At 38.4% G+C, this 13,662-nt stretch overlaps 2 protein-coding genes across 3 annotated transcripts; both read left to right on the top strand.

Moving 5' to 3' along the window:
* Window positions 1-112: 112 nt before the first annotated feature.
* Window positions 113-4,682, top strand: LOC149048229 (transmembrane protein 145-like). 2 transcript variants are annotated; one of them, XM_089199010.1, is made up of 7 exons: window positions 114-307; window positions 451-525; window positions 1,315-1,386; window positions 2,518-2,647; window positions 3,173-3,261; window positions 3,675-3,708; window positions 4,471-4,682. In XM_089199010.1, exons 1-7 carry the CDS (start codon window positions 206-208, stop codon window positions 4,581-4,583), a joined length of 615 nt encoding a protein of 204 aa, XP_089055136.1. In that variant the 5' UTR covers window positions 114-205; the 3' UTR covers window positions 4,584-4,682. The 2 variants fall into 2 exon arrangements, with proteins under 2 accessions (XP_089055137.1, XP_089055136.1); XM_089199011.1 differs by lacking the exon at window positions 1,315-1,386 and having other exon boundaries at window positions 113-307.
* An 818-nt stretch (window positions 4,683-5,500) lies between these two features.
* Window positions 5,501-13,023, top strand: LOC113667071 (matrilin-1). The gene is made up of 8 exons (XM_089198984.1): window positions 5,501-6,010; window positions 6,951-7,390; window positions 7,821-7,974; window positions 8,505-8,684; window positions 9,687-10,235; window positions 10,435-10,476; window positions 11,133-11,255; window positions 12,832-13,023. The coding sequence occupies exons 1-7, from the start codon at window positions 5,950-5,952 to the stop codon at window positions 11,252-11,254; spliced, it is 1,548 nt and encodes a 515-aa protein (XP_089055110.1). The 5' UTR covers window positions 5,501-5,949; the 3' UTR covers window position 11,255; window positions 12,832-13,023.
* The last annotated feature ends 639 nt before the right edge of the window (window positions 13,024-13,662 follow it).

Raw genomic sequence — 13,662 nt, 5'->3', positions numbered from 1 at the left:
CTTTGCGCAGATTTTAGTTGCTTACAAATTTATGAAACTATAGCTGTAATCAAGAGTATGCTAGTGTATTGTGTTGTAAATTTGCATATTTGTGACTTATTAAGCAGCCATGAATAATTAAATTTTGAGGCTTTACTGAAGTGTGTAATGTGAAATAACGATCGGAGTATGTTTGTTCTTGGCGTGTCTTGAGCGTATAAAAGCAATGATTTACTCCTTTAAGTTTGCTGCTTTCTTGATCGCATTTGCACAGATATCATGTGTTTCGTCTTTTGTGCGAGAAGGACATCTTGATCTGGACGGTTACGTAAGTAATTCTTGTTCTTTACGTGAAAAACTTCTTTAGTAATAGAATTCTATGTTCTTCTGTATGATTTCCTTTCATCAACTTTTCTGAAATTATTCGACTGCACATGCAGTTCTTTCATCGTAATAGATTCCGTTTTGCAGAATTTTGCTTTCCTTGCAAGCTTCTGTGGCAACTACACCGGACCAGCTGTTCAGTATAATTTTTCATATCCCAAGGTAAACAAATTAAGCCAACCATTATTATTCACTGAAACTCTGTTTATAGAAATTAATTTTCAGAGTTTAATTAAATTATTTACCGATTCCTACTACTGCGACGATATGGTTTTTAGTTGAATCGATTACTTGATTTCATCCTCGAGTTCTGCATGTTTACTTCCGATCGCTAACAAACACGAGTAAGATAGATATATCTATCAAAACATTCACTTGACTCTTAAAAACATTGAAGTGCGGCGAAAGTGTCTTCAGTGAACGATATCGAGTTCATTGACAACTGTGTTTTCTCTGATCATTTGATTTATGTCACCCTTACTACTTTTACATCAGCAAATTCTTAATTTTAATAATATTTTTACTCAAAGAGGAAGGGCCACAGGGTTATATCAACCGCTTCATCTGTGGAAATAACAAACAAAACGCAGATAAATACCTTATTAGTTCATGAGTCCGGAAATATGACCAGTGTCAACTACGGTTTCGCGACTGTTTCATAGACATGAAAATGTAAATTTGCTTGCAAAACTCAACAAATATATTTTTTTTATTTGGGTAAAACCTACTTTGAGATTATTCTGAAGATAAGGTCACACAAAATTTTAAGTTTTGGGAGTTTCGTGCTATCTTTGGCAAGATAAACTCTCTTAACAACATCGATCTTCAAATTCGTGCCTGTTCAGTAGAAACGCACGAGTTTCTATTTATTTAATTCGCGGATTTAGACGACTCAAACTTAGGCCTGGTGTTGTTTAGCTTCGTAGCCAGTTCCATTCTTTTATTTTTCAGATAAATTGTTGTATCAGCTTTTTGAGTTACTTTGAGGACCAATGGTGGAAAATATGGCCACGACCTGAACTGGTTTGTTTCTCACTAAAATATTAAAAACCTTTAAGATAAATGGATAAACACTGGATAATTATCCGCATCTAATATGACTGGATCTGAGGCGAACAATTAGTTCATCGGGAGTAGTTCTTTCAGCTTGATTAATTTGAGTAAATCTTACATTTTTCGAATCTCACATACGTATTCAGTAAATAACAAGAGCCTATAAGTTTTGCTGTCTGTCTTTCAGCCGTTATTAAACTTAAGTTCAAATGCCGTAAAAAAATGTTGTAACTGCTTTTCCGCAAGTTTCTAACGGGATTAAACTGAGTTTAAAAGTCATAAAAAAAAGTACCCTATGTTGTTATCCTCTGCTATAGACGGTTTTCTTGAACTAAATATGGCCTGTGAACACAATCACAATTTTCGGCCTTTGTCTTCACTCTCAGCGTAGGAGACAAAAAGCCGAAAATTTGAAGCCTATGCGTTCGTAAGCTCTACGTGATGCTTTTGAATCTATTATGAATAGGAGAGGTGCCTGTTGGATACGTAGATTAACAGAAAAGTAGATTAGAGATTAGAGAAACTAGAGATCAATTTTGCTACTCGAATTAGCAGTAAACAATTTTCTAACTTATCTAATAACACTTGCGCCTCAACCATTTAGACCTGTATCAGGCTTGATGTTCTAAGATCTTTGAGCACCTAAACGGCACGAAGGAAAGATTAACAATTTCTCTGTTTACCGAAATAAAGACGTGTTCATTACAAAATATTATAAGGAATTCAACTAAATCGCATTGGCCTCTGATTTTGACTTTACACGTTCCAGTTGCGGCAACGAAACCTAACTACATTTCCTTGTGGACACTATTATTTCGCCCCAGCTTCATTAATGTTCATTCGACCAGAATCCAATTATATCGCTTTCTAGAGCTCTTTTCTTCAGCCGGTTGAGATTTTCAGTCCAAAACGTTTAGCTGTCATGGGAGGAATAGGTGCGACTTCTCAGACACTCTTTGCGCGCTCATCTACCGGCCTTTCAGGTTAATACGACCCCTCGGGTCGGCTTGATTTTACCTTACAAATTCTGAGTAAAGACTGTACATGATTCACATAAAGCAATTGTTTTATCTAGTTCTAAAACTGTCCATTGTGTTGCAGGATTGCAACGAGAAAGTAAACAGTTTGGACCCGAATGGAAGTCAGGTTGTTAATCTGACCACAAACAACTCTCGCGCAGGTTGTCATCTTGTCCCGTCTGAAACTAATTCCCTGGTTATGTCTTGTAGAGGTAGCGCAAGAATTTTGTTGCTTAACTTAATTTGAACTACGTACTTTAGGCTTCTAGAGACGAAAATTGGCAAGTAAGTAGCTGCACGGCGACTGAAGTCACAGTCAGGAAAAAGGCTGTCAGAGAGTTTTCACTTTCCTTTTGGGTCTGTCTACTTGCCATCTTGTGCGTTTGCCTTGTCGCTTGCCTCTGCCGACTGTGAGCCTGAAACAGACTAATTCTGTTCACTGATTCGGGTTCACTGTAAGTAACTCTTACTCTCACGTTGATTACGTCTTTCCTTGCTCAAATTCAGCACCCGAAATAAGCCTGATTTTGATACGGTCGGGCCTTGATCATTCGGACTCGTGGGGAATGGGCTTAATAGGACGGATAATCGAGCGTACATATAATCGAAAATATGAACATAAATGTTCGTAGATAATGGGACCAGGAAGAAAGTCTAGATAATGAAAAAATCCGGATAATCGAGGTCCGGAAAATCTGGTTTGACTGTTATACTAATTCTGATGTTTTTGACACTAGGTTATCTGATGTATGAAGTAAGCACTGATGAACCCTCAACGCGGAAGTGTTGGTATCTGGCAGTTTCTAACTGTTATTCTGCCAAAAAGGTAAAACTATTTTTTGAGGGTTCACCTACACTTGAGCAGAAAAGGTTACGTTCGGACAATTTCACCGCTCTGGACCTCTTACTTTCGGCTGCTATTCTATCTCTTTGAGGGTGCCCTAGTGACCTTGTCCAAGATATTTCGCCCTCTGCAAAACGAAACATTTTGATTGCTCCTACAGTGAATGTCTAAACTGACATATAAGCTGAGCCTGCATAATTGACACAAAATCCAGCGGTATTTACGAATGACACACTTTTTCTTCGACTTAAACCTATTTATTATTTATTATTTCTCTATTAACTAAAATGATTGTGAAAACAAAGCTTACAAACTGATCCGAAGAGACGCTTACTTTGAATGAATATATAAATATGCATTATTGATCATTTATATTATCCTTTCTACTCAATTAGGAATTGAAGCTGGATTATTCTCTCAATATAACTGGTATGTATATATGGAATATACCTGTTTTAATGCATTGCATTGTGATTTATATATGATAATGCTTAATGTAAATTAAACAACATCACTTGATGAATTAATCCGTGGACGTGACAGGACTTTAATTTGAATTTTCATTCCCTTAACCGACACGCAAGGAAAGGCTCCAAGGATCTATAGAAGGGAAGTTAGTGTAGTCATGTTTTACTGCGACGTAAATATAGGAATTGAGCTTTTGCCAAACTAGCACATGCTTGTATGGACAACATCATTTGACGAATTCATCAGTGGACGTGATAGGACTTTGATTTGACCTTACATCCACTTAACCGACACGCAAGGAAAGCCGGGCTCCATAGATCTAAGAAGGGAAGTTGGTGTAGTCTTACCGCAACATAAATATAGCAATTGAGCTTTTGCCAAACTAGCACATGCTTGTATGGAAAACATCATTTGACGAATTCATCAGTGGGCGTGACAGGACTTTGATTTGACCTTACATCCACTTAACCGACACGCAAAGCAAGGCTCCATAAATCTGTAGAAGGGAAGTTAGTGTAGTCATGCTTTACTGCGACGTAAATATAGCAATTAGCAATTGAGCTTTTGCCAAACTAGCACATGCTTGTATGGGCACAAATCAACAAAGCCACAAATGAACTTAAGTTACTTAAGTTATTGTGTTTCATTTTGCGTCTATTGATGTCTTGTTGTTTAGTTTCAAAGTACGCACACTTAAAGAGAATCTTTCAACGTGCTTTGCAGGAGCGGCACCAAACAAGGCAACAGCCACATTTCACCGCCTAAGCTTGTTGTGTGGCCTGCTTTTAAACTATTTTTTGACCATGCGGGTGTCTTGGACATCAACCGCTCACTGACGGACATTTTGTCGCAGAAACGGGGATGTAGTCTTCTTGTGGTTTCAATTGCATTGTTAAATTTGACAAAAATATAATAAATGCCTCTCTTTTCTGTAAGGCTGTGTCTTTGGTTTTTTTTTTTTTCTGTTTTCGTCCTTGTTTTTCCGCATAGGGGTGGTTAACGGTACTCCTGAAATTACGACTCTGGATGCTTTGATACGGTTGCTTCTCGGTCAGTTCATGTAACTCGCAACGTGAAAGGAAATTATTAACAGTTCTTGGACGAGGTCGACGAGATATCGGATTTGTCAATGGCAAACAGATGAATTATTTGCCAAGGCTGAAGGCAGATGGAAATAATAATCGGAACAGGATACAAGAAAGTAAATTTACTTAACATTTCCAAAACTTCACTTTCTTAGTCTACAAAGGTAACTGAAACCACAGTGTAGCACTGAAAGTTTACTTCGAGATATCCATACCAAAAGGTTCTCAAGCGAACCGTTTAACCCGTAATAGTGACTAACATCTAACTAACCGAATCACACATTTAAGTCGGGAGGAAAAAGGAGATGATTACCAACTAAAGAAGCTTTTGATTGTTAAACAAATTCTCCTTGTCAGCACCATGAGAATTACTTAAGAAACATTATTGAAAAATTCATACCGATGTTAAGATGTAAAGAGATAACTAAAATTTCATGCTAATGATAAACTTCTGAAAATCATATTTCTTAGTTCGGAACGATGAAACGCATCTGAATTTTCGATCTTCGTAGTCTAAAGGTACTAGATTTCAGCAAAAATGCCGAAACAGAATGCGTCAATAGAGATCACAGGTCAATCAATCAATCAATCAATCAATCAAAAGTCGCATGATTCACTTGGTGTTGACTCTGATAACAGGGCACGGGGGTTGAATGTATGGCGAAATAGTCGAGAAATGTTTAGAGAGGGTTTTCGTCGTATGCTCATCTTAGCAGTCTATTGATATCATAATAAGTTAAAACTTTTTCCAGCGCTCTGAGTACTTTTGACAAGATTCGCGTATTGTCTCGACTCCAAGAATTTGGCAATTATGGTGTGGAGGTACTTGCGGTATATTTTTGAATTAATAGAATATTTTCGTCTGTAATTTAGACTGCAAACGCATCATGCTGAGAGAACTGGCACAGAAACAACAATTACTTATTATTCCGTATAAGTACGTGATGAAGTGTTCCTCATTCAGTTAAGGTGTTGATAGGAAACTTTGCGGTCAAGGAGCATAAGTTTCTGAGCTTTTGATTCTAACGTCAATTAACGCATAAAAAATAGCCGTCGTGAGATTGTTGACCATTTCAGGACAAGTTGCAAGGAGAGTGTAGAAACCTTCAGTTCCGCGATGTCAAATTTCATTTACTCCATGGTCTTTTTTTTTGGTATCTTACAGATCGGAAATTGTGGTAAGGCTTATATCTGATATGTTTTCCGTTTGTTTCCTCCCTCAACTGACTTACCTGTTGGGAAGAAGAACAAATGCAAGCCGTCAACTTTATTAAAATAGGCGTGTAATTTCACTGCTCTGTGTTGGTACAGAGGCACCTTGTGCGGGTTTTACATATGAATCCTAGTTTCTCTGTGATGACAGCTAGGATTTATCATTTTAGATTTCTGAGCCGTGCTCTTTAACGACTACACTGTTAAGGGTGTATTTTGATGTATCTTTTTCTACTGCTATTTTCATCTTCGATATTTCCAGATCACATACGTTTTAGTCGTTAACGAGAACTAAAGTAAAGTCTAATAGAAAATAGGCAGATTTGGAGGACGAAAAAGGCAAAACTCATGTGGATTCTTTAAACAAAATGCAAAGAAAAATAAAGAAAATGTCTCCTATTCACAACAAACGAAAATATTTTCATACGATTCAACGCAAACGGTTGGTAGACAGACATCAAAAGCTCTGTTATTGTTGTTCTTTAAAATGATGGTTAAAACAGCACATGGATTGACATATTATTTTTCATATCTACTCAATATTTTCTGAGTGAAAAACGCGAGCGGATTCCATAATAACAGTCTCTAAACATCTCGTCTTTTTTAAGTTTGTCTCTACAAAGAGAAAGATTTCTGACGGGAATCTGTAAAAATAAAAGAATATCCAAAAGAAACATATTAAACTTGTTACTTGTTCTTGTTGTTTACTTGTTTGAACCGCGAAAGGAAACTTAGTGTTCTGTTTCTGTACCTTTTCTCCCGACCTTTGACCATTTTTTTTTTTTATATATTTCTTGTTCAAAGTACATTTTGACTTTTGTAATGTTTATATTATCTCTAAGCGGAAATCCTGCTATGGCGCCCTAACCTTTCGCAACAAGTGAGTTCAGTTGTTTTTCTCTTTAGAGTGTGAAATACCTATGGATTTGGCCATTCTGGCTGATATATCACAGAGTCTAAGAACAGAAGATCTGCACCGACTGCGAGATGCCATTCATGACGTAGTGGAGAGAGTGGGTGTGTCTGAAAGAAGAACTCGCGTCGCTGTTGTCACGTTTGGCGGGAACACCAGTGTCGTAAACAACTTTGCCAACAGCACTTACTATAGCGCAACCTACTTGAAGACACGTGTGACTGAGGCACTGCGTAGTAACTCGATACGCGAGGGAACTCGTACAGATTTGGCTCAACGCCAGGCAGCGACAAAGCTCTTTACTACTGAAGGTGGAGACAGACCCGATGTCAGAAATGTGATGTTAATCTTTACCGACGGAAAGTTTTACATCAGCAAAACATGGGATAGACGACCTAATATTACACTATTAAACACCACGAGAGAATTGGAGGTAATTTGAATTGATATTGTTTTATCAGTTTTAGAGTCGCTAGAGCAACGTAGCTGGCAACTTGTATAAATGCGGAAAAACTTTCTTGTTGCGATGCAAGAAATTTCCCCAATATATCTGGCATTTCCATAAATAGTAGTAATAATCATTTTAAAGATTTCCTTCAACAACCCTTCGATCACAGAACACACTAACTTTGCATCGAAAGAGAAAGTAAAAAAACTATAGGGTGGTTTTAATTTTTTTGTGGCTCTGTGTTCTGGCATATTTTCAAATTAGTCATTCTTGAAATTCCTGACTCTAGCAGCGCTCCAAAATATAATCTGTTTGTAGAAATTTCAATTTAATTTTCTCTTGTTACTTCAGCCTTTTTATAAATCGTAATAGGCTGTGTTGTTTCTCCTCTTTCCTCATTTTTTTTCTCGATAAGAAAAAAGGAGTGAGAATCATTGTGGTTGGAATTGGGCAAGATGTGTCAGAAGAGAAGATGAAAAAAGCGGCTGGTAGCAAAGGAAAGGTTATAATACGCAACAGTTATCAGGAATTGATTGAGAAACTTCACAAGTTGATCGATGAAATATGCAGTAAGTTAAGGTCATCAGCTTTGTATTGCGCATATTACATGCTTAAGTAAGAATCGAACGAGTCCCTAACCTGGGAAATGTGAAGGGATGAGATTTCGAGGCCACTGAACTGACTTCGTTTTAGACTGTCTTATGATTAAGGCGGCAGATTATATTCTATCTTTTTTTTTTATACCTGGAAAGCACATGCTCATCGCCATCTTCAAGTAAGCTCCGCCATCTTCTTGGTGTTATGGGTATTACCTCTCCTCTCCAACGTAGGATCAGTCCTTAGAGGTTGAAGTGCGAACCATTTATTGTAGAGAAATCAGCCTTTGAAGGGAAAGGATTATTTGCCATGACAAAAAATAAAAAATGCCTGGCTTGCAACCATTTTCCGAGTAACTTTCTTGGCCGAACTCATCACGGAGAGGCTAATCTCTCAAAACAAATATTGGAAACTCCAGTGTTTTTTTTATCAGTAGATTTTATGAGATGCATGGCTGTGGAAGGGAGGCGATTTTATTGTTTTTGTTTTTATTCAAATTAAGTTCCAAGAAATGGGGGCTACTCTGATTGGTCAGAATCTGAGTGCAGTGTGACGTGCGGAGGCGGAATAAAGACTCTTACGAGGACCTGTACCAGTCCCCCACCAATCAATGGCGGGAGCGACTGCACCAGACTGGGACCTGCATCAAAGAATGTTCCTTGCAATGAATATGCATGCTCCAGTAAGTCATTCACTTTCCTTGTAATTTATGTCAAGATATGGTTGGCCAGTATTTGGAACGAACAAAACCACTTCCACCTGGTGGGAGATTTCTTGCAGTTCGTTAACATAAAAGAACTCAGCAATTTAATCAAAGAAGAAACGAACGAACTGACAAGTGGCTATGGATAGATAAGATCACCAAAAAAAAATGTGCATGACTGAGTTTAGTTCAAAGTTAGACATTTTATATTTAAACGGTACCCAGTCAGTGACCTACCGTGAAACATGGAATCTTGTGAGGATTATGTTTTGCGGATTACCTTTCTATTTTGGCCACAAATAATTTTTGAGGTTTAAAGTTTACGAAATTTCAGCCAGGACCTAATTTTGAGGGTCTTTTTTCGAGCAGTGTAACACTGAAAAGAAAATTTTCTCCCGGCTTGTCGAGTTCATCAGTGAAGAGCTGGTCGGGTTAATCATTCGTATATCGATGTCAGTTAGAGTGCTAGTTGAACTCTTTTTTCCCAGAAGAGATTAACACCACACATCTCCCTATACTATCCCTAAATTGTCCAGCAAACAGGTAATGAGAATACCCAAACTTATCAGGTAGATTTTTGTTATCCTCGTCTAACACCAAATTCTCATAACTAATTTACAAGGAAATCTGTAACAGCTAGAAGAGAGAATTGACAATAAGATATCAAGAGTTGAAGGGTTCATGGAAGCGAAAAGTGATACATGCAGAGTTTTTCATTTGGTGTTTCTCATTTGCGGTATATTGCCGTGCAGATTTCTTTTTTCTTCAGGAAATTACCTTTTCAGATAAAGGTCTATTGGAAAATCCACGAAGATTACGTGTATTAGCGGTGGGGATTACTGCGCTGCTCCGTAGCTCTTAAAAGGGCTTTTTATGATTGCACGAAAAAGGCAGCTCTATCCTGGGTGCTATGTTGAAAGGTGCGTTAGCCAAGCATTTACAAAAGATAGTTTACACTGATCTTTTTGTTGGGTAATCTAGTATGCCCCATGGATGTGGCGTTTATCATGGACTCTTCTGGAAGCATAAAGCGAGCGGAATTCTACGAGGAAAGACTCCTCGTCAAGAAGCTGGTGGTGCAGGTGACAGCAACTGGTAACCGGGAAGCTCTGATTTTGTTCGGTTCATCAGCGAGTGTCAAAGCTCAACTTGGACAGTACGATACCGCTGAAAAGTACATAGAAGTTGTACAAAAACTACGAAAGAAAAACGGAAGAACTCGAATCGACAGGGCTCTAGATGTGGCTGTTGATGAGGTGTTCTCTTCTGCGAGACCCTATGCATATAAGATTGTCATCGTTCTAAGTGATGGCGTACAATCCAAAGGAGCTAAAAGCTTGAGGGAGAGTTCCAGACCCCTTCGACAGGCAAACGTTCGTGTATTAGCGGTGGGGATTGGAACTGGTATGGCGAAAAATAGATTGAGGCTAATGACAGGAAGTGATGACGATGTTGTGGATGTGAAAGATATTGAGGGACATCTGCAGTATATAATCACCAATATTTATCGAAATCCTTGCGGCGCCCTGCGTAAGTATCAACTTGTGAAGTTTTTACAGAGGAGGAGAATAAGGTCTGAAAATTAATTCCCCATACCGGTCTTCTTTCGAAGCTTTTCCCTCCTCTCATCATCTTTTACCAAAACTGATTTTACTTTCAGAGCATCACAAAAAACGATAATATCGTGTTTGACTTTTAATTATTGTTGTTTTTTTTTGTGTTCAACCAGAAGCTGCAAACATCTTTCCGAGCAGCACTCCTGTAACCAAAGGTATAAGTCACTCTTTCGTCATTGTCGTTATGCTCTGCCATAAGTCATGCAGCACTCTTGTACCCAGAGATAAAAGTCACTCTTTCGTCATTGTTGTTATTCTCTGCCATAAGTCATACAACACTCTTGTACCCAGAGATACAAGTCACTCTTTTGTCATTGTTGTTATTCTCCTCCATTAATAATGCAGCACTCTTGTACCCAGAGGTACAAGTCACTCTTTCGTCATTGTTGTTATTCTCCGCCATTAATAATGCAGCACTCTTGTACCCAGAGATACAAGTCACTCTTTCGTCATTGTTGTTATTCTCCGCCATTTATAATGCAGCACTCTTGTACCCAGAGGTGCAAGTCACTCTTTCCTCATTGTTGATATTCTCTGCCTTAAGTCCAGCAGCACTCTTGTACCCAGAGGTACAAGTCACTCTTTCGTCATCAGCCAGTCTTTGTAATTAGTCATGCAGCACTTCATCTATGTCGGGCATATTGTGTCTTTGGGACTTGCTAGGTTCTAATCCCAAAAAATGCCGGTAGAGTACTACAACAATCTGCTGATTCTCTGATAACATTCCCGCTTACACGGTACTCCTAAAGATTGCGCAGTATATTTGTAGATATACTCGTTCGGTTTATTTTTTCCAATGTGTTATTTTCAGAATGTGTGGACCATCCTCTCTACACAAGCTTTTGTGAAAGGAAAGGAACAGAGCACATGTGTTGGGAACATGCAGATTTTATGGACATTTATTGTCCTAAGTCATGTGAACGCTGCGGTTGAGGTGAGTGTTTTCAAGCTACGTCACAGTATTTTGAGCTGTTGCTTTTAAAGAAATAGATACCTTTTTGCTGTGCGTCTGTTCTATGATGGATCACAGATGACATCAAAATGTAGTGAGAACCAAAATGAAGCATACGAGATGCAGCCGGGCGTTTCATTGATGTTCTAGACGCTTCTGTGATCTATTACTGTACAGACGCACGGCAACCTGCAATCTATTTGTTTTATATAATTAAAAAAGAAAATTTTGTTAATGGTGACGTCATCCTTGCGTCTGTCTTCCAATAGCTCATAAGCAATAGCCAATCAAATGCGTGTTTAATTCAGCTTATCATATAGATATAGATAGATAGACATCTTTTTAAAAAAAAGTAGTGGTCTGTTGAAGGGTCGTAAGAATCATGCCTGCTATCAAAGATGCCTCGGGTGCTATATTTACTTCCTTGATCATGTCGTTGCCGCCGTCTTTTCTCTCTTTGTTTATTTGTTCTAATTGTTTTTGTTTAAGATGCTGACACTTGCTCTTAATTTGAGTAATTTGAAACAAACTCGAGTTGAGTAACTGTTTGAGAAAAACATTAACAGTGGCTAGAATCAAGTAATATACTAGAATGGTGGTTAACATGGAATAAAAATGCTGTTGTGAAAAAAGGAGGCAAAACCCCGACTCCAGGGACAATGTGTTCGGAAGGAAGCCAGGGTGAATCCAGGGTAAAGCTCAAACTCGGTGTAAATTTTCATCGGTGAAAACATATTAAACGGCAGAGATTTTAAGGAAAAATTTGCCAGAACAATTTTAAGTTGCACTAAGGGACTTTTCAGAAATTAGCAGGGGGGGAGGGGGGGTGGGAATTTTAAATTTGGGTTCGGAAATTCGGTGACCCATCCCTGCAATGGGAGTGAAATTTGCTAACCCTCCCCTTGAGCTTGGCCTAAAATATCATGACCCTCCCCCTCTTGTATAAATGATAAAATCTAGTTCTTGCAATACACTAGGGTACGTCAGTATTATGAAAACTCAAAATATATTTCTAATCTGTTCTTTGTCATGCTACATACATACATCTTCGATGACAGCATTAAGAGTCCGACTGATCACTCGACTCTCCTATTTCTCCCAATACAAAGTCTTCATCACTAGAACAAGTGGGTAATGCCTCATCCCCTTCATCAACCTCACATTCATCATGATCATCCACCTCTTCCAAATAAAGAACTTCCTTTTTCTTCTGTGGGTGAACCTCTACATGATCACGGGCATATATTTGCATGACCCTCTCCCTTTTAACTGCCTATTTTTCATGACCCCTCCCTTTTCTGAGTCTCAAAAAGTTGTGACCCCCCCCCCTCTGTTTCCACCCCCCCTCCCCCCCTGCTAATTTCTGACAAGTCCCTAACGATAGTTTCTGCAACGAAACAAGGAGAATCTTTACGCCGTCCGCTTCCACCCCCCACCCCTCCGCCTCAAATAAATTTAAATACTTAGTCAGCACAAGATCGATGTTCCATCCCAAGGAGAATTTTCATTTCAATCTTGAAGAATGATATAGACTGATAGTCTGAAATTTCACTTGCAGCAGTAACAAAGTAATGAAGCCCATCAGAAAATCAAGCTGAAGATTAACCTCATTATATATGCAGAGGCTTTGTTTATTGCACAGAACTTTTATTTCACCTTAATGAATAATAAATTCAGTCATTAAAACTGAAAAAAGAAAAGAATGGAACGGAATGCTGAGTTGATTGACAATAAAGAGTATTAGCTAAAACTAGATTCTTCTCTCCTTATTTATGAGTAAAATTTATTTTTTCTCTCTGTCTGGTGTTGATTTAGACACTAGTATCTGATATTAGACTAGTGTCCGATTTTGGACACTAGTGTCCGAAATTGGAAAGTGGTATATCTATATAAGGGAAATGCAGGAGTTGGACCTTGCTGCGAATAAATTTTGACTGGCAGCTTGAAAGGCGTCCCTCCAATTTGGTTAGGAACGTTTCCGTGATCTGCAATGTGACACCACTCTTGCAGTGGGGGGTGAAAAACTACCTTGATTATCCAGAAAATTATGTTGTATCGTGTTTTAGAGCCTGCAGTGAAAAAACTTTAGATTTGCAGCCTGCATGGCGTCTTCTCAATTCTTAGATATCAGAAATTTGCTCAAAGGGGATATGACTTCCCTTAGTTTTTAGTAAAACTTGGTCTGAATATGCTGATATTGTTCATCTTTTTCTAAACAGTCTTAACGAAAAATTATAAAATAGATTCACTTTTCTCAAATAGTGATATTCCGTGAGGCTCAGATCACATGCTAACAGGCCTGGAGCATTATTACGATATCAAAAGCCAAAACAACCCCCGCTTATCATGATCCAAGAAATGATATAAATACTGCTGTAGCCTGAAGCGT

Source organism: Pocillopora damicornis, chromosome 3 (genome assembly GCF_964200805.1).
Source record: "Pocillopora damicornis chromosome 3, jaPocDami1.2, whole genome shotgun sequence".
Taxonomy (NCBI): Eukaryota; Metazoa; Cnidaria; class Anthozoa; order Scleractinia; family Pocilloporidae; genus Pocillopora; species Pocillopora damicornis.
Note: the sequence above shows the minus strand (reverse complement) of the source record. Positions and strands in the feature narration are given on the sequence as shown.